Source organism: Falco peregrinus, chromosome 5 (assembly GCF_023634155.1).
Source record: "Falco peregrinus isolate bFalPer1 chromosome 5, bFalPer1.pri, whole genome shotgun sequence".
Lineage (NCBI taxonomy): Eukaryota > Metazoa > Chordata > Aves > Falconiformes > Falconidae > Falco > Falco peregrinus.
In genome coordinates, this window is record NC_073725.1 from 33288685 (window position 1) to 33315894 (window position 27210).

Consider the following 27210-nt stretch of genomic DNA (forward strand, 5'->3'; position numbering starts at 1 on the left):
TAAACTTCCCCTGGCACAACTTGAGGCTGTTTTTTCTCATCCTGTCACTCAGGGAGAAGAGACTGACTTCCAACTCGCTACAGCCTCCTTTCAGGTAGTCAGCGAGAGCAATAAGGTCTCCCCTGAGCCTCCTTTTCTCCAGACTGAATAACTCCACTTCTCTCAGCCACTCCTTGTAAGACTTGTTCTGTAGACCTTCATCAGCTTCGTTGCTCTTTCTCGTATCTCAATGTCTTTCTTGTAGTGAGGGGCCCAGAACTGAACCCAGCATTCAAGATACAGTCGTGCCAGTGCCGAGTACAGGGGGCCGATCACTGCCCTAGTCCTGCTGACCACACTGTTTCTGATCCAAGCCAGGATGCTGGTGGCCTTCTTGGCCACCTGGGCACACTGCTGGCTCATGTTCAGATGGCTGCTGGCCAACACCCTCACATCCTTTTCTGCTGGGCAGCTTTCCAGCCCCTCTTCCCCAAGCTTGTAGGATTGCATGGGGTTGTTATGATTCAAACACAGGACCCGGCACTTAGCCTTCTTGAATTTCATACAACTGGCTTTGGCTCATGGAGATCCAGCCTGTCCAGACCCTTCTGCAGAGCCTTCCTGCCCTCCAGCAGATCAGCTTTCCTGCTCAACTTGGTGTCACCTGGAAACTTAGTAAGGGTGCACTCCATCCCCTCATCCAGATGATTGATAAAGACATTAAACAGGACTGGCCCCAATACTGAGCCCTGGGGAACACCGCCTGTGACCAGCCACCAACTGGATTTAACCCCATTCACTGCAACTCTTTGGGCCTGAGTATCCAGCTGGTTTTGTTTGTTTTTTTTTTGACCCAGTGAAGAGTATGCCAATCCAGTCTATGAGCCAGTTTCTCCAGGAGAATTCAATATTTATGCCAAAGATTGTTCCCAGTCAATAAAGCTATAAATTTCCATCTGATTATTTCAGCTGAGAATCAGGGTGATTGGATACTGTTAAACCTGCACATGCTTCTGCCTAGTTACCAGTGACTATAAAACCCGTTGTATTAGACTTGATGCACCAGATAAGCTCAACTGGGCTCAAGAGACAAGACACAGTTCTTGGAGGCTTCTCAGGGACTGCCTTCCCGAAAGTTGTCAAGTACAGGGCAGATGTCTGGAATACAATAGGTTGTCTTCATACAAGGTTAGACGTATGTTTAACATAGATATAATAGAAAATTGAGTTAATAATATGATGCAGACACATCAAGCATTTTTAATATGGCATGATCTCTAGGAAAAGCAGAATCCATAAAGAAAGAGCCAAATAATTGTCATTATAAAAATCCATTGTGAAGTCATTCTGTTTCCATAAAAATTGTGTATAACAAGAGAATTGAAATGTGTTGAATAAATTATTCTTCTAAAAGTACATCTAAACATATCTTACAGAAACATAGCAAACTTCTTCACGAAGGTAGAAAATTTTCAACTGTATTTTTTAATGCAAAAAGCAAGCAAGAAAACTCAAATCCACACTTACATCTTTTGGGTTGATAAGTTTTTCCTCCTCACCCCTCATCTCTGTAGCAGGCTCCAGTCATATCAATCCCACACAAAAGCTTCAGTACATTTTGGCAGAATAATGATAGATGTTTACTCTTATTTCCTACTGCCAGATATACATGTCATACTGCACATTTTATTTCATTTTTAATCAGCCACACCTGCACAACTCTCTGGTTAAGATTTTAAGCCATCGGAATAGAACTCTCATTTGATCTGGTTTTTAAATGAAAATATCCTAGTAAAATGCTTCATAAAGAAAGCATGGGTTTATGGAGATAAAATAATTAATATAGGTCTGAATGCTTTTACATATGCTTTTTAAACTCTAAAATTGGTTAGCTATGTTAAAGATATATAAATAAATGTTACTTCTTTCTCTCTTACATTGTTCAGACAATTATATTTCAGTACGGAATATAAATTCACATAGGAATCAACAGACTCTGAAATCGTAACACTGACAAACCACTGGGCAAAATTACAAAACTATGAAAAATACATTTTTCATTTTACAATTATTACTTGTCCTTATTATGAATGTGTGGGAGAACAACTTTTCAATGAGCCCCTTCAAGCCTATTTTGGAAACTGTACATAGGGATACCATTGAAAAGTAGCCTTTGCTATTGCTCCGTAGCAGCCTGTGGAAGATGCCAGGTCCCAGCTCACCCTGAGTGGATGCAGAGATCCTCTGGGAGTCACCCCTTGTGCTACAGTTCCCCAGTATTGTAGCATGGCTCATGGCCTGCTAAGCGCACAGTAAAGCATGCTGACCCAGTTCCGCTTCTGTGAATCAGCCCTGTAATAAGTTTCTACAGGAAACTACTAGCTGTAGCTAGGACAAACCTATGCATTTAAATTAAGTCATTGTGCGGGTTTAGTTAATGAAGAACTCTTGTTTATTTATTCAAAAATACATCTGTGTCCAGATGCGTTTTGTTCTTCTTTTTTGTCTTTGTTCCTAAATGCATTTACATAATCCTGTAGACTCTGATAAGCTCTCTTCAGTCTATGGATAGCTCATTCATTTCTTTTTCTCTCATTAGTGGCAGCTTGAGGTGCTTTTAAGTCACTTTTTAAATCAGTTAACTCCTCCTTTATTCTAAAAATATGATGGTGGTATTATGATATTAGTAGTAAATCCCTTTAGTTACAGACTAATGTTCCTGCAGTATCTGACAATATTTTCTTTAACAATCATGAGACTCAATGCCATATTCCAAATTGTCTGTAATAGCCTCTTCTCAGGTTCTATTATCTGTCATCACTATAGACATGCCTATAAGTCTTCTGTAAGTTTATCTTGTTGCTAAGCTATTTTACTCATCTGGACAGCATTTGTTTTATGATGCAGTATTTGTTCTCATAGCTGAAAAAAGTGGATTTCTTTCAGGCTTTCAGGGTTAATCCTGTTGGTTTTTTTTTATGTGCATATTCCTATAGCAGGGGTCCTCAAACTACGGCCCGCGGGCCGGATACGGCCCCCCAGGGTCCTCAATCCGGCCCCCGTTATTTACAGACCCCCCCGGCGGGGCTTGGGGGGGAAACCAAGCAGCCGCAGATGACTGCCTGCCACTGCATCCGTGCGCCGGCCCCCTGGTTAAAAAGTTTGAGGACCCCTGTATAGACTTCATTAAGATTACTTCTGTGAGTAAGGTTAGTTCTTATGACATACATATGAATTTTTCAGAAGTGTACCTACACTTCTGTAACACTGTTCCCTTTCACTCTCCTTTGTTAATAATTTTATGATAACATACTTATTTTCCATATTTTCTGTATGATTCAATATTTAAGTATGTATACTTTCAACAAAAAAGTAATGTTGTGTTTTTATATTACTGCTGAAAGTATGATTTGGCTGATGTATATGCCTAACTACAAAAAGCTTCTATTCTGAGAGTGCTTGAAGGACATAAAATCAGGAGATACTTTCAATAAAAATGTGGTATGTGCCATTATGAGTCAGCTGAAGGGTAGAAAAACAGTTAAAAGAGCTAGCACAGCCGAATATTTCAAATAACTAAACTAAAACCAGAGACAGACATATACTATTACCTAGGTTAATTCTAGGTTAATTACCTATAATCAAAACCTTTTTGATCCTTCATGAACAATTGAAAATTATTACGTTCTTATTTAAATAGGTAGTGGGGTATTGATTCTTGTTGTTAGAAAGGGACACTTTATCTTGGGCAGCCGTCTGACATTTTTCAAGACCTCTGTCACTTGATGTGGAGAAAGAAACAGAGGACTGCTCACTTTTTAGCTGCCAGGGTACCAGGTTCTGTGTTATAAATACTAGGACAAGAAAGCAGAAAGGTCAGGCACTGGCTGTTTTGGAGGTGCAATGAACAAGTTGCAAAGGAGTAAGTGAGACAAGGCAGAATCAAGCTCTTGTGTATGACACAGGCAGCAAAATTCTCATATGAACAGTTTGGGGCAAGTTGTGGCTTCAATACAGTAGTTCTTGTTCTGAATTTGTGACTTTCTTACCAGCTCAGACTCACTGACTTCTCAGTGTGGTCAAGCAAAACCACACCACTTTTTACCTCTAGTTCCATTCCTAGAAGGATTCTTAAGTGATCCATCCTGCTGGTGGTTTCTAAGAGGGGAGCAGCAGCCTGTGTGGCTGAGCTATGAGATCACCACTCAGAGTGGATCAAACTTCTTATCCTTATGGCTTAGAAATATCGCATCTACCATGCTGGAATTGACTTCACCAGCTTTAAAGCTTCTCTGGTCTGAAGGAGCTCTCAGACACTGAATAACAGAAAACCTTTGTAGAAGCTGTCAAGCCAAAGCTATTGCTCTGTCGGGGGAATGTGCTGGCTAGGAGAGCAGCTTAGCTGTTAGTGCAAGAACATCAGTAATGCAGTTTAATCATTGAGCTGAAGCAGAAATAGGTGCCTGGTGTCTAGGCAGTGATCAAGACTGCCAATAAAACACTTTTGAGACTGAGTGTAAATGGAAGGTCTTGATGAGCAATGGGGCAGAGGGAGAGCCCTGAGCAAGAGTGGTGCAAGCAGCCTGCTGCGAGTCTGAGCAAACATCATTCAGACATCTTGTGGGAAGAATGCCGTTTTGATTATCTGATGGGGAGAATTGCCGCTTTTATAGAGCTGCTCCTTCCCAAAGCTTTCTAAAGGCAACGTTTATCAGCTGCTTACTTCCCCTGTTGATAGAGATGTTTTTTCATTTCATAGGAAGAGAGACTGTGACAGAGGGGGCAGGTGCTGTCTGAGCACTGCAGGTTAGCAAACAGGTGCAGCCATGAATGAGACTGACGGAGCTATCCTTAAAATAAGGAAATAAACTAGTGAACTCCAAGTTTAGCCGATAGTGCTTCTGTCATTTCACTGAGCAATTAATAACTATTAAATCCAGGGGTTTTACAGTCTTATGCATGGGCTGTTCTGCTGTTTACTTATCAGCTATAACTATCTACATTAATTAAGTGTGCATTAATCATGTAAGAAACACATAATACTTCAAAAGGTAGAACTGGAGAAAAATGTTGAACAGTATCAATAGAAGGGCTTCAAACAAGCTACATAACCTGTCCAGAACAGAAGCATAGGGTTTTGACCAAGTATATCTATGAAAAGAGCTTTGGACATCAATATATATAGGTGAAAAATGGCAGCTATGAATAATTACTGAACACTTACTGAACGGTATCACAATCCACGTACTAATGTAATGTAATTTCAATGAAATTTATGAAGTAGCTGATGTTATATACAATTCTTGGCCAAGTCAAAGTATAATATAACTTTGCATATACATTTTCTTTGATTTCAGAGTGTTACACAAGGGATCAATATGGCCCCACAATTCAAAATCAAATCCATATTATGTCATTCAGCCTACAGTCTGATGGAAGAAACAAATCTTTACAGAAAATGTATAGGCTATACATATTTTATATATGCACTTGGATTTCTGTGTCCATGCATTTATATATATATAGGTAGACACACACATGTCTGTGAGCGGTATCTTTTCAATGGTATGCAGTATCATTTTTTCCCTGAAATAGTCTCTGCTTTCGTAATTAAGGTCTTTATCCTGATCACAAAATTTGTGCTCAAGTTGGGAAGATGTGGAGCATTAGCACATGGTCTCACCTTTTTTATAGTTTGAAATCCTGAAAAAAATTCTTTTTGAACATTTTTTATGTTTAGGCAATCAGTACCTGTGCTGCCAAGGCTTATTGAAAGCAGCTGGATGCCTGCCTCTGTCCTCCCCCTTTCTTGGAACTGCTGCCAGAACAGGTAGTCAGAAACGGAAAGTAGAGAAATATTTGAGCATCTGTGCTCTCTCTCTCTCTCAGGAAAACAGCTGTGGCTTCCATAGGAAGCACTCATTTTTTCCCATCAGCCAAGACTCTGGATACCCTTGGGTCCAGTTTTGGCACAGCAAGCCAAGTAGGATGCAGTTTATGGCTTCGAACTTATGAGAGAGACCATTCGGGCGGTCCCATCCCTGGCAGAACACTGAGAGAAATTCCCCAGGCTGCAAGCCACATGTGGGCCTCTGACCTTTTATTAGCACACCATGGGAGAGGTTAACAATTGTTGAGACTTCAGTCCTCCCTTTGACATACAAATACAACAATACCAAGTAGCCTTTCCAAGACAAGCGTATTTAGGGCACAACATCCTTTTTAATCCAGGATTCAGCAAAGGGGGGGCCTAGGGAACAACACAAAAACTTAGTCTAAGAAAATTATATATTTCTATAAAACTGAAGCCTGGATTGGTATTTTTTCCAACATTCTGCAACTGTTAATAGTATAGTGATTTGTGACTTTTTTTAAACCAATGTAATCATGAGATGGAAACAAATTCTCACACCGTTTTTAGCTCTTCATGTAGTCAGTGCCATGATTTATGGAACTAAAATTGCTCAATAGCTGGAGCAATATAAGAAATGCATGCAATTATGGGTTTTTAAGGATGTCTGTTGTCTTACTATAAATACATAATTGTTGATTAAAAAAAAAGTAAGAATTCAGAATTATTGATATGAGGCTTGTCAAAAGAAAAATCACAGAGGGCCACATCTGTGTCTTTTTGACATGTCTTTGTCTTAACATTACTGTAGTGAATGAAGTTTTCAGTTAAGACAGGGATTGGAAAGTAACTCCATTTTTAGGAAACAGAGTCATTTTCTGTTTTGCAGCTAAGGATCAGTAAAGGCTTAATATCTTGCTATATGCTGCCTAATCTATGGCAGATAATGCAGATTGAATATGCGAGCATCCCAGGCTTTTACCATAACCCCTTGATTATTTGTTCAGCCTTAAAGGCAAATTTATTTTTACTATGCAGTCCCATGGTTTAAGTGTAGAGAATATGCTGAGCATAAAATAGGAGTGAGCTGTCTCATGCTTCTGCTTCCAGTCTTTGCAGCTATCATCTGAAGAGCCAATGCAAGCTGATCTCTAAATGTAATAATCCTATGACTGCTCTGACTGAAAGCAGGTTGAACCCTGTCCAATGCCAGAAACTGGAAAAAAAACCCAAAAATAATTAAAGAAGCAACAAATCCTACTTTTCGTCCTTTTACTAAGGTGACAACCACATCTGAGAATGAAATTGCTAAAGTCTTGTGCAAGGTTGGTTATTGCAAAAAAAAGAGTTGTTAAGTAATGGTTGTTGCATGTGCTTAGCAGTCTCATCTCCATTAACCACTGTTGGAAAGTAGATCTTAGCAAGTGTTATAGGTGAAGAGTCCTTTTGTATTCAGTGTGAATAAACAGAAATACCAGGCTGGTGGGGAGCCTGCACTGAAGAAAGATCAGTACAGCTGCACCATGGACACATGCGTGTCCAGCCATTTACCCACCTTTCACAGCTTCCTTACATAGCTGATTCCAATGCTATTCCATTGTTATAGCCAGCTCTTATGTAATGAACACTTTAGTTACAAAAGATATTTTTGTTGCTTTTATTACCCTGAGCAGTAGCTTATCATCTTCTTTTCTTTTTGTGTTTTTACATGCCAGAAGATTGATCTTATTGTCTTTCCCGAGTCTTCCCCCGCCCAAGAATACATAGCAGTATTGCTTCAAGCTTTCCTACAGGTCAACTATTCTAAGCCTTTATTATTCTTGTTGTCTACTTGACAGTAATATCCAGCTTATCCATGTTTTCCTTAAAGACATCATCACCTTTCAGAAGACTGGATCAATATCTGTGGTTGTACATTAACATGAAATACTTCTGTTAATATCTTCCACATTGATACTGGCATCTTTTTGTATCAGTACTGTATGGCTGAGATGTTTTGTTTGTGAACTGCTCAAACTCCAATTTTTTTCTGATGTAGTCCTGACCAATGATTATTCCTCATGGCATATATGTGTATTTGGTTTCTCTTAAGTCTAGTATCTTCCATTTCTATTAAATTACACACTTTCTTCAGTATCTCCAGATTTTTTTAAAAAAAGAATTATGAAATCTCCTCCTGTTTTCCGGGAAAAGTTGTTTCATAGTTTTTTACATTTTAGAAATGTCATGATATACATGCCTGCTTTTTCATCTAAATTCTGATTTCCCTTTCATTTTGGTATAGTTGAAACTTCCTTTCTAGAAGTTTCTTCCGCTCAGTTCTGTACCCTCCACACGGAAGTTTCAATTAGACCATAGTGCCCTAGTTTTCCTAGTAGAAAGTCACATGGATCTTTTCCATTAATTTTATTTCTTTTTTTTCTATAAGGTAATTAAAAAATACGACTACATTGGCTTGACATAATGATGGCAATATCAATGATTTAGCTTATTTGAATATATTCGTGGTTTATATAATCAGAAATGGTGAGTTTTGGGAATGGGAGTCTTCCTGGACAAGAATAGAAGTAACAAGCCAGGACACCGGAAGAGTGTCTAGAACCAGGCAAGAAGGAGAGACACCAATAGCCAGAAGGAGATCTAGTTTTCCATGTAAAGGGATGGACAAAGGACTGAACTGACCTCAGCACATTTTTCTTCTCCTTGGAACTTAACAAGTCACAGCTTACTGCATTTGGCCTCAAAAGAGGATTAGCTGGCAGGAAGGGTGTGTTCTGTCTATCTTTAACTTGGACACGTATCTTTTATGGCAAGATTTTTCCTCTGTGGTACCAATGAATATTAACCCATTTCATTTGGTCAGAAGTTGATTTTATTGTCTGGTCAGTTGGTTTGGTTTGGGGTTTTTATGCTGAGAACAGCCTTCCATGCTCTCATTGTTCAACGAAAGGATTCCTTTCTTCTTACAACATGTTGGCTTTAAGAGCAATCTTCATTTCAAATTACTTTTAGCCTTGATCTTCCTCTGTCTTTCTAGAATACTTTTCTGGTGTTTTTTCACTGTGCTGGAAATCCCTTCTGCTTGTCACTCAATTGTTTGACCCCTCTCTGCACATTCTTATTCCTTTCTTTCAAATTTGCCTTTAGTCACAGTAGCCAGCTTTTTCCCATCACTTCTTTTCAACATCTGCAACAAAGTTTTTCCCGTCAGTGATCTAATGTCTGTGGGTTATAGTTAAAGGCTGGGATTATTTTTTTAATACTTTTTTTCCCCCACACAATGGAAAAATTCCCGTTTTGGAGCTTGTAGCTAGTCTCTCAAGAGGGTATTTGGTATACCAGTGAGTGGAGATGTTCCACTTTGCAGCCACCTTTGTCAGAGCTTTCAGGCTGACAGAGCACTCTTGGTTCTGTTCACCACCCTGCCAGGGTGCTCACACACAACTGCCACACTCTGAAATGAAACCGTCTGTGTAGAAACGTATAATATTTTATTTCTGCTAATGATGGAGAGAATGGACACTGACTTCCCTGACATTTTCCTGCAATGCCAGCATAGTATTAAACTGATGTAAAAATGAAGGGATAGAAGAGATTGAACTATCTCCATAGATGCTTATTTGGTAAATGTTGCACAGCTAGGTAACATACAGTCCAAATTCTGAAATGTTACGTTTAGCAATTTTTCTTCCATGTTCAAACTACAGTCGTTTTTCTTTCTGTAGCTGCAATTTCTCTGTATTTTGAGGCAAGGATGCAGGCATAAAGGAGAGGTCCCTCCGGCATGGGCTCCTTTAAATGAATTTGCCTCATCTTTTAAGTAAAAACTTACTTCAGTGCAGGATTAACCAGTACCTAAACTTTTCTGAAACCCATGACCGTATGAAAAGAATACCGAAATACACATGTCCAGCCTTTCTTACATAGAATATTGCATTTTAAAGCATACATTACCTTAAGCCTTAGAGAACAATTTAGATTTGATTAAATACAAGATCTCTGTGGTAAACTACTGATTAAACTAAACTGATCTTCATATTTCTTGAATAAGGGAGATTAAACTGCTCTTTACATATAATTTAATTAATATCATATGAAGTGAAATAGTTCTTTGCAGATGTCTGGTTTACTCTTCAACTTGTGTTTGAGCAAGAGGTGATGCAGTGGGGTATATGTAATTATGCTACAGTTGGTGACAGGCGCGAGAGTAAATGAGATGTTTCATCTCAATGGGTACATTTCCTGTTTAAATGTTTAAGAAAATAAACTTGACAGCTTTAGCCAAACCAAGACAGGAATATCTGAAATATTTTGTTTCTGCAATGAACAGCTACTAATATCTCTTTCAATCTCATTTGGCTTGTTAGCCTGCAACAGATTAAAGTGGTATGTTTACAGATTAAGTTTTTTCATCTTAACTTTTATGAAAGCTTTATTTTTAATTGTTAATTTAAAATACAGTAATCCAGAAAATTTCCATGCCAGTTGTTTCTCAGCTTTGAGGGAAAATGGAGGCTGAAAAAATGCAGAATATTTAAAATAAAAACGGTGACTTTCAGAATTAAGGACTTCTAAAACTGTTGATCTTTGAACTTTTTTATTTAGTACTGTGTTGTCAAAAATGAAACTAAAGCAATATGAAGGAACAATAAACAAATTCTAAAATGATACTATGCTCCAGAATGTGTAAAAAAGTATGTATTTTGTTTGAGGGTTTCATTAAATTTTTAAGCCTGGATGATGATTGATAATTTATAATTACAAAATGTTGGTTTTTTTTTAACATTTATGTGCAAAACAATGAAGCAGACTTGTTCTAGAAGTTATTTTTAAATGTTCATTGAACAGCTAAAAAGAATTTTTTTTTTTTAACAAGTTTGTACTTTGGGGACAACTTGAAATCACTAAACATTTTAGAATGGTCTAAGAATTTATAGATGGAATTAGGTAGCGCTGTGGGACGTATTCTCAGATGTTTCAGTAAAATATTTTAAAACAAATTTTATACTGAGATACAAAGATTTTATATATATTTTAATGGGTATACACTGTCACCAGCTTGCATTAGCTCATCACAAGGTGAAGATATAATAATTATTAAAATGGTTTGGTGTTCCTATTCACATGAATGGCAGAAAAGCTTCTCACTTTAGTGAGTTTTTCTCTCTTTTGGGGAATGAGGTAAAACCTTCCAAATCCTGCTGCTTAGGTTATGAATTATTCTGTGACCTAAGAGAGAAGGAATTTCATAGGTACCATCTAAATAGGGTACATATATCTAGGCAAGTGATTTGAGAAGCAGTGGGTTGGTTTCTCCTGAGTGGAGGACATGATGCAAGGTATCGTGCTGGATACACATAAGCCATTTTATGTCTAAATATAACTGCAGTAGCACTGCCTGTGTAAAAAATCCTGATGTGCTTAGCTGAGGGATGGGACTTACTAGCTTGTGTGCAATGCCAGGAAAGACCGAGTCAACCTGGTGCTGTGCTGAGGGAGATTTAGCAGCTTATGTTCTTGCAAGCTCAGGCACCTCTGCAGTGCGCTTGATTTCATAGTGGGGATGTGCCCAGCTGTGAAAGCAACTGAGGAATATATATCCTTTCTCCAGGTCTTTCTTTGTCTTTCCTGGATAGGTAATATAAGCCTTTTAAGGTATGGGGGCTTTTGCAGCCTATGTTTTCATGCATTATCTAGCTTTAGAGTCTCAGACCATATTTTAATAAAGGAAGGAATGTTTAAAACATTTAACAGAATAGGAAGGAGATGCATATATCGCTTGCCTATTATTTTCTCATTATCTGTTAATAATGAAGTAAAAAACTAATGAGACATATCATAGTAGCAAGAAACCAGTCTGTGAGTGAACTATCAATATGCTTTGTGGGTGTTGAAGGTACTTGGCTTAATCCTGTGTGTGCCAGCTGTCTCTTACACCTTGTTCTAGGTCAGGGACATGCTGAATTTGTGAGATGTGTGCTGCACTGGTAGTCTGTATGTGTGTCATGAATCCTTATGGAGGATTTCCAGACATCCTGCCACATCTTGGACAAATGCTATGAAGCCACTACTGTCACAGTTGTCCCTGTTCCCTTCTATCCGCAGTTCCTTCACCCACCCACCCCCCTAAATAAATAAATAAAGGAATAAATAAGTAGATTCAGCTTCCCACTCCCTTCTCCATATATTTCCAATTGTGTGGAAGGCATCACACAGGGAAGGAACCTTCTTGTTTCTTGGCTTCCCTTTCCAGGTATTGTTATTCCAACTTCTTTTGCCAGTGCAATCTTGATTTGTGTACTATACTAGATCAGTGATTTCTGGATCTGCTGTTAATGCCATGGCATTTCTCTACTAACCTCAGGCTGCTCATCTCCAAACATTGCACTGAGAATGAAGATCCATGCATTTATTACCCAAATCCTGACTTCCAGAAGTAGTGAACCCCTTTCCCCATTTCTGAAACATATATTTTCTATCTCCTCTGTGGAGTCCAGCACCTGAAGCAGCCCTGTGCAGAGAAATGGGGGAAATGCACCGGCTGGGTACTTGTGAAAGCTGGAATAGTTTATTCAATCATTTTTTATTAATATTAGCATTTTTAATTAACTGTTATGTCTGTTTATGATCTCCATCTTTACTAGAAAAGGACAATGACATTACCCAGATACAGTCTTCCCAGATAAAGTCTAAAAATTACTCTGCCCTTGTTATTTATAGTATGAAATGATTTCTTGAGCCTTTGAAGAAGTCATGTCCAGATTTGTAGATAAAGAATATAAAAAGAACCTTTTTTTAGGTTTTGCAAACATGCAAATCATGTTTGATTTGAAGTATCAGTTAAACTATTCCCAGTATCACATTGAGAGGGCTCATCGTTTATCATACTTGCCAGTACCAGGTCCACTTTATGATGTGAACAACCAGCCTAATGAATTATGTGGATGTGCTGGTCTTCCTGAGCCCTCTCCAGAGCTAGGAATACATTAGCCAGCACAGAGATGTTCAGAGAATTCAGTATCATAAACACGGCTGTTCATGTGGTGTTGTACCCCAGATACAGCCAATTCATTGCACAGTTGCAGACTGCCTCTGCAGTGAAATTTGGAGTGAACATGTCTGGGCAGAATCTGAGAAATATCAGAGAACCACTGAATGATTTAGGTTGGAAAGGATCTAAGGTGGTGTGGTTCAGGCCTCTTCCCCCTCCTTAAAGCAGGGCTATCTTTGGACATTTGGCTACATATCTAGACCAATGTCTAAAGCCTTCTAATTCTATCCAGATTAAATTTGCAAAAGTAAAGACACAGTGTCTAGGCAACTCAGATTTAGAAAGCCATTACAAAACAGAAAATGGCAGAAAATTACATTAGTGATCAGCAGCAAAGCTAATAATGCAGAAGTGGGTGCCTGAATTTAGCTGATAATTTTAAAGTACTTTACAGCCTAATAAACTTTGATCACTCCCCTGGGGATTTCCTGTGAAGAGCAGACTCGGTCCTGCAATCAATCCATTAGTTAAGCTGTCTTTGTTCTTGTGAGTAATGTTATTTACATTTCTTTAGATTGTTCAGAGAGACAATATGGACCCTTTGGAAATAGAAAGACTGTGTGAAAGGAGGTAATGTAAATATTTGTAAAAGGACTGTCCTTTTCCAACAGTCTAAAGAACAGTCTATAATTAATCTGTAGTTACTTGAACAGGTAAATGTAACAAGTTCTTATATTAAGGCAGCACAAAGTTTGCATTTAACTTTGCTGGATATACAGTTGTGAGAAATTCCACTTTTAGGCCTAGCTGTTCCATATATGGCCACTGTCCACAGTAATTTTTCATTTGAAGACAGAAGTGAAACTATTGTTCTTATACAATATTATTTGTGGAAGGATTTTTCTCAGTGTAAAAATAGAGAAAAGTACTATTTAATTCTATCTTTATTTCAAACCTGGCTGAGTTAGGAGACTGGTATGTGAGTATTTTTATCAAAGGACAAATATTGGTTTGGACAGTACAAGAAAGAATGAGAATTTCTGTGACAATAGATTTAGAAACTGCAAAGAAAAAAACAACAACAAAAAAACCCCATCAAACCAAAACAAACCAAAACAAAACCTGTTAGGGTGCAAGACAGTTGAACAGAAATAGAAAAATATCTGCACATAGGATTCAGGAAATATGTTTTCCCAGGGGCATTAGAAACGTACTGGCCAACTGTAGTTCAGGTTGCCTGTTGGAATGCTTTTCTGCTTCTTCCTGCTGCCCACGCTATTGTCTGCTCAAAATTCTGGCACATATCATCTCGGCTTTCCATTGCTGACATCACCTGATTGCACCGTTCATTCAAGTGGGTCAAGCCTTGTAACTCCAAAATATATAGCAGCAATCAAAAGAAACTGAGCTCCAACCTACACAGCAAGTTTCTGCTTGGTAGCCCCGTACAGCTGGCTCTGTTCAGCGTAGGTCAGCATTGTAGCAGTAGAGCCAGCCAGAATTGCTGTCATGGAAGGGAGGATGTGGCCCCTTAATTTTTTTCCCTGATGGTTGGGTTTTTCTCAAACCTCATCCCCCACAACCTTGCAGCATTATTGTTTCATGACTACGTTATTTCCATCGAGTACTGGCAGTCCTGACATTGATAGGCAGTGAATCAATACTTTTATAGAATCACAAAGCCAAACTAGTTCTGCAGATCCACAATGTGCAGTATGTGTTTTTTTCATTCTGGATGTAATAACTACAATTTGAAGTACGCCCCCGCAAGCATTGATTGTGTGGCTTGAGAACTTCACAATAAAGAATTTAATTAAGAAAGAAGAAACTGCATCACTCCATTTTGAAATGAAAAATTCACGCGAGATGTTTTTTTCATTTTTGGGCTGTAATAGCAATAATCGTCTTTAGCTGAGGACATTTCCTGGGGCTTAATGGCCCATGGCTGTGCTTCTTCAGGTGATCATCATCTCCCAGCAGTCATTAATCCCCAACAAATGCCCTGCACCTCAGTCATTAAATGTGCTTAAACGTGCTTCTTCTGAAAATGAAATACTTCTATATTTAATGCATCTTCCAGGAATAGGAGTGATCTTCCTGAGGTGAGGAATGAAAGGAGTTTAGTCATGTGTCAGACAAGTACTAATTATGACAAGTGGATAAGATCTGTTTCTGGAGATAGCACAACAAAGAATTTTTCTACAGTAAGAGCGTGTTATATGTAAGTCATCATTTTCTGTATGTCACGATTCATACTCATCCCAATCACGTAACAGCCAAATCAGAAATACAGAGAGTTATTTGTAGTTGGTTTTCTTCTACGAGGCATCTCAGCAAAGGAATAAAACATCTCACAAAACACGGAGAGTATGTGCCTGCAGCAATGCTTAAAAAGTCTTTCCATTGCATAGCTGTAAAATAAAGCTATGCAGTTTTACAAGGTGTTCGTGATAATGCAAGCAAAAAAAAAAAGTTAAATCTTTCATACCTAAAGGTCTGAAACTCTTATAAGTAAGTCTTTAGGTGAGAATTTTATGAGTCTTTCTTACAAATGGGACCACAAATACAGCACCAACAGTGTCATCAGAGGTTTTAAACACAGCCTACCACCCTTGCTCAAGAAGAATTAAAGCCTTCAATGAAAATAGTCAAGGAGAATTTGTCTTGATAGAGGTTGAATGGGGACTGGATTTTTTTATTTGATTGGAATTCTACTTACTGATGCATTGCGTTATTTCCATCTCCTGCTACTAAGTATGTAATGCATAGATTATATGGAGCCTGTATCTGTCCCAAAGATGTTGTGAAAAGGGATCAGACCTGATCCCATTATGTTCCCTTCAATGAGTGCAAAAAGAGTACCTTTTTAGATATTATGATCATTTATTATTTATGTTGGACATTCAGATCTCATGTACTTTGGTGAGTGACTGTATAAATGAGGACAGAAGTAGATTTTTGGGCCATGCATTGTTAAATGTTGAACGTTAAATGATGTTATGTTAAAAATGGAGCTTTCCTAGTCAGTACCTTTTTGATTGCAGGTTAACCTGAAAAAAGAAATATTATAACCTGACCCCAAAATTCCTTTTCTTTTAAATTTTCTCTGTCCCTTCAAACAAACAAAAAAATCACCCCAACAAGGCATCTTCCAGTATAAATGGAATGTTTTGTTTAACTCACAGTAAAAAATTTCACTTTAGTAACCCATAACAACTGCCTTAATTTTTCAATTTTCTAAATTAGACAAATTTTTCTACATGAAAGACAAAGTTTTATTTAAGAAAACTTAAAATACAAAATTTCACATATACACGTGCACATGCGTTTTATCCTGCTCTTTTTCTTGGTTTTTGGACAAAGCTATTATCTGAATTAGACTTTACCCTGCAAGTATTCCTACTCATCCCAAAGCAGTTTTCAGCAAGTAAACTTATTAAATATATATATTAATAGATCTTTCATTAAAATTCACTGACTAAAATAAAATATGCACAAAGCCAAGGACAAGATAAAGAATATTACATCTTTAAGTTCTTTCCAGTCTAGTTTATATCTCATCATAAATAGTAGGTTGAGGCATCAGTACTGATCTATTCTACTGCAGCTAGAACACTTATTTTGCTGTAGATTCTATTTAAGGCTACTTTGGTTGTATGGACCTGACCGTGCAACTTACCATGGCAGCATTCTTCAGATCATTTGCCAAAAAACCAGTTAAGATTTTAACACCAGATGTGACACACATTCAGTGCAATTATTGTCCTGTCTTATTATATATGACTCCGAGTACTCCAACTCCAAACTCAATCACAAAGTAGGGACAGTCATGCAGACTTTGCCAGTTATTTTGTTTTGGTCCCATTCAGAAAGAACAAATTCAAACAGGAACGTACAGAATGAAGAACCATAGAAAAAAGAAAGCATATGCTCCTGAAGTGAATTTATCAGTATGCCTAGAATTCTTGTATACTTTCTCTACTGAAAAGCTCACTGTTTTCACCCATTCATTATATTTACAGACAAGTATAATTTAAGAAATCTTTTATGTAATGTTCCTCATTTTAAATTCTCTGTTGTAGGTTTTGTTTTCCCTCTGCGCTGCATTCTGGGGAATCCAAATTATGAAGCAGATCACTTCATCTAAAGATAAACATCGCTGAAAGAACAGATCTAACATCACTTTAATTATGGGAACATCACCTTGGAATAACCTTTGAAGTTCCTTGGAATTAGTCAGCCATGAATCTTGCTGAATCGCAATCATTTCACTTATGATAGGAGAGGGTTGTGATTTCATGTGAAAGTTTGAAAGGTTCATTGGAATGTGTATTCATTTTTATTTGATTTTTTAAGAAATCTGCAATTTCTCCCAAATTTAGATAAAATATTTTCTCACAGCATGTAATTTTACATTCAAAGGATTACAAAGTCTTAGAAACCATGTAAAACTAATTGCATTTTGCAGTGATTTTGTAAGTAATCTTATGTGAAAAGTATTTTTCACAAGAGGAATAATTAAAATCATATTTGTTGTAACCTGGTATAAAGTGACTGACTGTCTTCCTATTGAGGCTAAACGTAAACATATGTGAATGTCAGTTTTTCCGTAATGATTGAATTACACCAGAATCTCAGTGTCATGCCCAATTCGGTGTTCATAACATACAGCTACATGAGGATGAGTAGTTGAGGCAAGAAAATTATTAAAAGCAGCATGATAAAATAACTCAAACTAGTATGAGCTGAAACATCTTCAATAAGATCGGCTGATGTATGTGTTGTATAATGCAGACTTGCAGTTTAGACTGAATTATTTAAGGAGTACACCTGCAGTTGCCAGCTTTAGACACTGATCAAGCCAGCACTTACACATGGGTTTCCCATTGTCTAATGTTATTCACGTGACAAAATATTTGCAAGGCTGGGCGCTTAATTTCTGGTAATTTCCTGCCAGGGTGATCTCAGGGGAGATGCACGTCTTGTCTTTCAGGAGCTGTTGGAAAGATGGTTTGTACTAAGATAGGAAAATTAAATACAAATGGTAAAGGGAGTCTCCAAACAGCAGGACTGGCAAAAATACTGGAGCTAGGTTGTTTTTCTTTCCTCACACTCTTCCAACTTTTTATTTGGCTCCAAGACTTTTAGAAGTGCTTAAAGTCAAGTAGCTAAAATATGTAGGCTGTCTTGCATGCTTCAATACCTGGATAAAAAAATGGGTTTATGTTTGGATTGGGGTTTTTTTCGTATTCCATTTTCCTTTAAGATGTTAAAGACATCTCATATTTAGACAGCCTACTTTCAATTAACCCATATTATCCACCTCTGACTGTAACAGATGCCACTGTCTACATAATTGGATGTTTCCAATAAATTGTCAGAAACATGGTAATGTTTCATAAATAAAATTGATCCATTGTCTAGTGATACTATCAGCTTAATTTTATATAACTTTTTTTTAAAACCTCAATTTTTAAGTTACTCCATTTGTGTGTCAAATGCCTTGGTGCCTATCACTTTAGATTATTTTCAAAGACCTTGAAATATTTGACTGAGAAAGCAGGTGTTACTTTGATTAGAGGTACTAATATCTGGGATGCAAAATAAGGGTAATACCTTCCTAAACTGAAGGTGGGTTTGAATAGAGGACTAATAGTGGATCTTCTTCACTTTACATAATGAGAAGATGAAAAAAATGTCCCATGAAAAAGGCCTAGAAGAAATCAGATTTTAAATACTTGTAGACATGTTTAATTCCAACTTTTATTCAAAATGAGGTAAGTTTCCAGTGCCATTTTAAGAAATGGATAAATAAATACCTCTGAGTTTAAGAGTGGAAATACAATCTTGTGCCTAACACACCAGTGCGGTAGCCAGGAGCTTTCTCTGGTACCACCAATTCTGACCAAAACCTATTGTCTCTTTCCCTGAATTTCTCCATCTGTGCAATAGGGGTGATGGCAACACTGATGGTGTTGCTCACCATAATCAAAGTACTGTGTTTGAGATCTTTTCCTTAGAAAGTTATTATTAAATATTTAAGAAAATTATAGAATCTGATTCCAGAAATACAATACAATCTACAAACTTCTTACATCACCCCATAAGTTAGAGTATCTATATTGTAAAAATTTGTAATAGTGACATCAGCCTCACAGGAATATTTTGAGGTCGGTTTAATACAATGACTAAGTAACATAATGAAGAGTCAGTCATATTGAAATTCAGTTTCCTTAACAAAATAAATCCTTAAAAGAGACAGGAACAGGATAAAGATTTAACATTTTCTGCATTTAAAAGTCTTGGAAGGACAATAATGAAGATCTGAATTAAATTAAATTAATTTCAAAGATATCTTAATGAATGTCATTGATTACATGAAGTAATGAAAGGAATGGGATTTCAAAGGTTAAGTTAGATGAAGATGTAAATGTTCTACATAAATCACCAGTTTCTCATTCTTGTCACTATCAGTTGCCTACAAATAAATTATCACTATCAGTTGCCTACAAATAAATTTAAAAATATATATAAGCTAGTGACAAATATAAAAGGCACAGTAGTTTAACTAAGATCTTACCCAAAACAAAACAGCTGTACTCATATGAGGGCAATTCTAATAAATGAAATATGCAAGAACCAGGCACAAAGTGTAATCCAAATACCCGTGCTACAGCTTACTTTCTCAGAGATCATGAACTCTACAGAAACCTTTCTTTCCTACCTTAAAAGTGTCTCATTTCTCAGCTTGATGGGAATCTGGAAATGAAACATTCCTCAGCTTCAATTTGGCAGCCACAGTTTGGCCAAATGAGGGCGTGGGGGGGTTCTACTATTGGGAGCATCTAACATGTCTAACAGAACGGCATCCCTTATAAAAAGTGGCTGATAAAGGCAACCTAGTCATTAAAGCAAAGGACAAATAAATTTTCTCTTTTCCAAGGGGTTTTAAATCCCAATTTCCTACTTCTAAGGACTTGGCATTTTCTATAGGTTGTTTGAAAGCAAGGTGCAGGAGAGGAGCAACATTCTTCCCACTGCATACTGAGCAACACAAAGTGCGAGAACAACTCGTCTGTCTGCAGGCTTGAACAGACTCATCATGGGTGTCCAAGACTCTTGTGCTTTACAATTACATCCACTGGGTATGTGTGAGCAATCTTTTGGATACAGACTGGAAGCTACAGATTGCCTTTCCCAGAGAAGAGGGAGTTTCAGCAACAAGCTAATAGAAACACCCTTGGCCACATCATTCTCCCATTAGCTATATGTTAGGTAGCTATATCCCTGTCAACTTGCTTCTCATGAGTTTTTTCAAATATAAACTATTTCAATATTTTATGCACCCTGCACCAGTACAGGATCTAGTTCATACTGTCTTTATAGCCACTGCATAAGGTATAACAGTCATCCCAAAGATCTCTGTTTTTATATAATCAAGACACTCCGGAGACTAGCTAGCCAGTGAATTGAATTATGTGTAGTTAATATATTACATGCAGTTAATTGAATTAATTAAATGCTAACTGCAAAGATTGCTTATTGCTAGGATATGTTAGTGATATTTTGGTAAGCCACCCTTCTCCCCTCACCTTTTTAATATTCCATTGCTTGTTTCTTAAGAGTTTGACCATGTTGTGTGGTTTAAACAATTGTATGGGATCAAGTGAAATCAGGTAAATTATGTGATAGAGATAGATACAGATATAATAGATTTTGTGCAAGTAATGATTTTTCTTTTAGAGAGCCACTGTTTCATGTTTCTGGAAATAAAAACACTGTGCAAGCTAAAGCCCTAGCTCACATGTCCAACTGAGAAACTTCATAAATAACATTTGTAATATTTGCAGTATTGCTTAAGACTTCCTTTTGGTTTTGTTTGTCATTAAAGTCCCCAGTGGCACACCTTGGAGGGAAAATGTAGATAAACAGAACTTTTTTTCAGCAAGAGTGTTAAAAAAAGTGACTTCCCCGGTTCTTTCCAGCTGTTGTAATGTCACATCCCTACACATGGCCTTTCCTGGACTATGTACACAGCAATATCAAGTTACTGAAAACCCAGAAGTAAGCAGCTGAAACCTGTGTTCTCTTGAGACCTGACCCTGTGTCATTCAAGTCACCGAAAACTTGCTGCTGACCTCAGGATCAGGGCAGAGCATTCCCTGTAACAAAACAAGAATGATGCAATATTTACTGCAAGTCAAGCTTTGGTATGGTGCATTAATTAAAAGCAATACAATTGCACAGTTCCTTGTTACCATAAGTGGCTAACAGGATGTTCTGTTACATTAAAATGAGAGCCCTTTGATGGATAAATGATGATGGGTAAAGTTGTAAACTGTGTATACCAGATACAAAGGACCGAGCACTCCCTTCTGTTGTCTGTCCTGTCTCCAGTTTTCTCTGAAGTCCTGGATTAAGGACATCATTACCTAAACCATAATCTAAAAGGAGGTAGTTGATCAGATCTTTTAAAGCTTCCTTTTTTACAGGAAAAAATTCTTTGAGCTTTCAGGATTTTATGTCATGCGATTAGACACTACTAAGCTGAATGGCACCAAAGGTAAGAGTTGTTTGGACTTTGCCTTTCAACTTGTGATACAAAGATCTATGGCTCAGGGATGGAATTCATCAAGAAGAGCAATAGTTCTCAGAGAATGCTCAAAGCATTGCCACGTCTTGCACTATTATGCAAACTATGTTGCCCATAATTTAAGTTTTTCTTAAGACTCTAGCTTCTGGAATCCTGTGACTGCTGCTTTTTCTTTTTTTTCTTTTTTCTTTTTTTTTTTTTCCCCCCATGCATATTTGCTTTCTTTAACAAATGTTTCTGACTGCTAAAAACAAGAGCTATAAAAGGTTAAAAATCTAGAGGCAAACAAGAAGATTTTAGTAGGTAATATTTTAAAGTATTTTCCCTTTTAACCCACCCTAGTAATTATATGAGGCTTGACTCATGATTTTTAAACTCTTGGGGTTGCTAATGCTGAATGCAAAAAAACTATTCTTGGTCTATCCTTCTTCCATAAAACCTCTGGTTCCAGCACAGCCCTATACGATGGCCATGAGGCAGAGTTTTGCTGGGTTTCCTGGTTCCCTGCTGGTGTTTGACCTATTCAGTTTGGAATTAAAACAAAGCGGACCACAGAGCCAGCTCCCTGGGGGCCCATGACCCTCAGTAGCTCTCAGCAGGCACAGACCTCAGCCACAGTATGTTGTGGTACCTACTACTCCCAGTAGCTCTGGTCAAGGCAAACAAGAGACGTACTGTGGTCTTCAGGGTTTTCTCTTTCTATAGAGGAAACAAGTGTAAAAATATTGAGTTTGAAATGCAGGTACAAACTGCAAGGTAAAGCAAAAATAAGGTATCTCACATACTGAGAAGCACTTCCGTATTAATACCAGAGCCAATGGAAAACTTGGCTCGGTCCTTTGTCATTTTTGCCCCACCTATGGAAAACAGCAGAAAAATGTGGAAACATTGAGTAAGAATGAACTGCTGAGTGTCCTTGTGTTTATGGTTTGGCAAAGAAAAGTGATACACAATGAACCCTCTCCCAGCGGCCCCTTGCTATATTTTAATGCTTCCTCCTTTATTCTTTCTTCCAATTGTTTGTCTGTCTGTCTCTCTCTCATGCTTATTTGTTTTTGAAAAAAATCTCCTTTCTTGCTTTAGGTTCATTATGTGTGGAGGTACATAATGGCGTATTTCACATCCACAGATATGTTATTTTATTTTAATTGATGAGCCAAACATACTTGCGTAAAGGTGACTACTTTCTTTACTGTTCCTGTTAGTCAAAAGACCCTTCTAGTATTCAAAACACACAATATACCACTCATACATTCTTAATGTTATATTTATTTATTTCAGATGTGTGTCTAGTGTCCTCTAATGATTCATTTTCTATTTCCATGCCAGTAACATAACACTGTCCTTTTCCCAGTTTCTATTTCCTCTCCTGTTTCTTTGCTGTTAATTCCTTGTCATTATTTGTTGTCTCTTCAGTGCCATGCCTCCGCTGTCACCGTCTCCCTCTGCCTCAGGATGTGCTACTACAGCTTTTAAGCACTATTTTCTAACCTGCTGATTTTAGTGTGGCGGAGACAGGAAGCCCAGTAGTAATAATGTTTGATTAAAAAGAGATTAAATTAATAAAGAAAATCATGGAACATTTTAAGCACTATGGAGTTTGTGGTATTTCTTCTGCTTACGTATTTCCACAAAACTTGAATGTGAGTACTTATCAGCACATAAATTACAGTTATAGAAATGTTTGCCAGGAAAGAAAAATACTGTTAAGACAATTGAACTACAGTTTTTTAGATCGAAGAATAACCTATTAACTTACTGAGTGTGATCATGCCTTTTGCTTATGTCTGTCTGCATTGAGGTCATGAGTCTGTTATTTGAAGATAATGGCATTACTCCTTTGCTTCAAGTAGCAGCATTTGTGATTTGAGTTCTAACCGCCCTTTACCTTCTCTCCACTCATGACTCATGGCTGAATCATTACCTTTAATCATTCTGAAAGCACATATTTTATTTTTGCGCTTTTAATTACAGTGAAAAAAAATGCTTTGAGGGAGGGTAAGGTGTTAAACACTGCAGCAGTGCAGGTATGTACCAAGATGCTTATTTTTGGAAAACATCAGCTACTCACAGTTTCCTATCCATCACCACAAACTGGATTTCACACTGGTGTTTAGCAGAGGAAAGCCTGATGATCAGAGGTCAGTGAGAGACATGAAAGGGATATTTCTGAGATTCTGACAGCAGTTTGCCATTGAAGGTCAGATCACTTTTGGTTTTATTTTATGTATGACTAATTTTCCCTGAAATACAGCTGTAAGAGAGAAGTAAGTATTCACGCCTTCATTGCCAATAATAAGATATATACTTGAATATACTTTTTTCATTGCCAGAAATATTCCTGTTATTTATGGGAAAATCTAAGAGTGCCTCATGCCTATGGTTAATTATGGTTAATTATGTCTGATAATTGGATGGTATAATGTATGTAACTGACCTTATTAAAAAAGAACAATGAACAAGGGATTGTGCTACAGAAGCAGAATTATTGCCCAGTAGTTTTTTCCCCCAGGACTTTTCCTTGCAAGAAAGCCCTGTGGTTGTATTAGAATTCAGTTCGCATAGTCCTGGGTGTTACAGGACCACCGAAGCTTGCTGTGCACTACTAAAGGCTTCCTCTTTGAACCTTTTTATGGAAACTGGTAATATTTTCCCTGAGGAATCAACTGGCTCTTAAGATGTGACAGGAAAAATAACTCATCTCTGAGTGTGGCTGAGGGACATCTGAGCATTGGCAGTGGTGGACATCGTACATATCAAGCAGCCCCAGCAAGGTGAGATGATCAGTCTTCCTTCCCCAGCGTTTCCAGGCAGGGAAGTGGAGATGGACTGGGGCAGCAAAAGTTGCAGAGAGGGGAGCGCAAGTTATAGCAGATCCTGCTGGGGCAGCATGGCGGTATGCCCTGGCAGGGGGATGCAGCAGAAGGTTGGCAGTTATAAGCCTATTGGACATTAGTGAATACCATGAATAGCATGAAGTCCCTCTGATTCAAAATGGAAAGTTCGAAAGAACAGCTGTGACAGAGAAGATGGTCTACAAGTGGTACGTGTGGCCTGTTTGTGGGCGGTGGTGGTGGCTGTTGTTGTTATTCTTTCTTTGGGTTTTGCCTGTTCAGGAAGTTCTCCATCACACTATGCCAAAACGGCACAGAGTAACCGCTCAGAGATGAATTTTGTCTTTAAGCAGCAAAGGTATTTATTTCATGCAACGTTGGGGAGCTAGCCGATTCACACCGGACAAACTAGCTCCAAAGTTTTCAGTGAAAAGCTGGGTATTTTATGTGGTTTATGTGAGAGGTTACAACATCTTCCCATACATATTCATTTGATTTTGACACCCAATCATTCCATTCATAATAGGTGGGATCTAGGTGGAATAAAACTTTCTTTGGTCAATGATTTCCTGACTCATGGCCTCCTTATCTCCTTCAGGTGCCCACCTTATCTTTTCTAATTATTCAGAGTACATTCCTTTAACATTGTCAGTGGTACATTCCTTTAACGTCCTCAGTGGAACCTTTTCTTATTCAGAGTACTTTTCTTATTATTCAGGGTACATTCCTTTCTCAACACAGAGCATCACCCAGAGCATTGTACCAAACTCATCCTGACTGATCTTTTTAAGACCTTGCTCTGTTTCAGGGTAAGTGCAAAACACACTTTTCTATGAATATTTTAATGAAGAAGATGAAATTGTATGCTGGTAGGTTTGAGCATTTGACATCTATTCGCAACACACTTCTTGGTGGTCCTGTCAGATTCTACTGCACTTACATGCAAGATAAAGAAAATGGGCAAGATGCAGTATTGGCCATTGAAGCTGATATAAAGACATCCACTAAAGTGCAGAATCTAGAACATTTCCTACTGTAATGTTCTCATTTAACAGGATAAGTACACAGGGCTGTATACAATACATATGAATCACCAGCAGAGACCACTTCTAGTGGATGCAGATGTCCAGTATTAAATGTATTTCTTCTGAGTTTTCAGAATAAATAAGTGTTCAGGTAATATTTCCCCTAGATAGTATTTCACAAACAATATAGTTGTAGGCAGTGTAACACAGACTAGTTGCTATGAGGTTAATTTTTATCAGTGTGTGGAAGAAATTATCAGAGATATCTTGCAGTCAGATTTTAGTGGGAAAGAGCAGTAATGACCAATAGTACTGTTAATAAGAGTTAGAAAATATTAATCACTGTATTTTTAATATTAGTAAAAGTAACTCAACATTTCAAGTTCAGTTGTACCGTCTGAGCTCAGTCAAATTTGCCAAAAATGTGCACTGGGATGTTTTTGTTTTTTCTGGAACATTTTCTGGAACTTATGGAAAATGTAGTTATGTAGTCTAAATATAATCTGTGGAAAATACTCTACTGTAAGGCCTATTTTCCTGTTAAGGAGATCACATGCAACAGTATTAATAGTGCCTGAGTCCTTGAGCTTGTCTGATTAGAAGATTTAGATTTGGTTTCTAAGATGTGGAGATTTATGTCTGAATCCTTACAGAATAGGATATGTGGATATACTTTTGTTTTCCAGAAGGCATAGTCATATTTCTCAACCACTCTCTAGTATTTCTGGGTAACTGCAACCATAACCTCTGTGTTTTTACTGACTACATACGCAGCATACGCTAAGGTTAAAAAGGTACAAAATAATACTACATGGCTATGTTCTCACATTTGCTTCCTCTGGGGAACAGCTTCTGATTAAGAAGAAGTAAGCTAAAGTGTAGGTATAGAAATAGTATGTAGAAATATATTTTTCTTCCATGGTTTCTGCATCTTATTTGCTTGTCTGGAGAAAATAGGTTAATTTTTTCAACTAGGCATTGGAAGTCCTATCAACCTTTTCATAGAGTCATAGAATGATTTTGATTGGAAGCAACCTTAGGAGCGCCTTGTTCCAACCCCTCTGCCATGGTAGGGACACATTCCACTAGACCACGTTGCTCAAGCTCCATCCAACCTGGCCTTGAACACTTTGAGGGATAGGATATCCACAGCTTCTTTGGGCAACCTGTTCCAGTGTCTCGCCACCCTTTTCAGCTTTTCATAGCTGTGGTCATTATTTACTTCATGTTTTGTTTTCTTTATCTCTACAACCAGTATGGAATTAGAGGCTAGATACAATTCTATACTTTAGATGACTGAGAAAATCTGATTAATACAATCCCATTAATGATTTTGCTGTGCTATGGCAATTGCTATTGGACGCCACTGCTTTTGGCTTTTTCTTGCTGGATTCTTTGAAATTTCTCAGTGCCTTCCTTATACCTTCTACAGGGAAACTACACAAATGGGGAAAGCCAGCTAAGCTAAGGACCCTACACCGTCTCCTGTGTATGGATTACCCATGCAAGATTTCTTTACATCAGGAAGAGTGACGCTGTGCACTTTCAGTCTGCTCTCTGGCTGTCTGTTTTACAAAATCTCTGGAAGTGATCACTCAAATAAACTGTTTAGACACTGTATGTGAGGACCTGGGCTCTACTTTTCTCTAATAAGCCAATTCTAAAGTGAAAAGTCTCACAGATAAGGTTCCTGCTGTCAGTAGCACACCAGAGAAGATTACTAAAAGATGAAAGAGTAACCCCTCCTCTAACAAGCAACAGCAGGTAAAAAGCAAATGAAAAAGCCACTTGCTGTGTTCCCTAAGAGCTAATTTTAGATTATATGTGCTCAAGTGCTGCCATTTCTGGTGGAAAGAAACCCTGCGACCTGTAGTGCATGCTCATACTTAGCGGTTTCCAACATGCACTGATGGTTATACCTTATGCAGGTTCCCATC

At 37.8% G+C, this 27210-nt stretch overlaps 1 protein-coding gene across 1 annotated transcript in view; it reads left to right on the plus strand.

The window, feature by feature from the left end:
- The window catches only part of AGMO (alkylglycerol monooxygenase), a 192031-nt gene extending 174660 nt beyond the window's left edge, over positions 1-17371 (plus strand). The window contains exon 13 of the mRNA XM_055805891.1: positions 16904-17371. Coding sequence (XP_055661866.1) covers positions 16904-16984 — 81 coding nt within the window. The 3' untranslated portion in view covers positions 16985-17371. The remainder of the gene's footprint in view (positions 1-16903) is intronic.
- The last annotated feature ends 9839 nt before the right edge of the window (positions 17372-27210 follow it).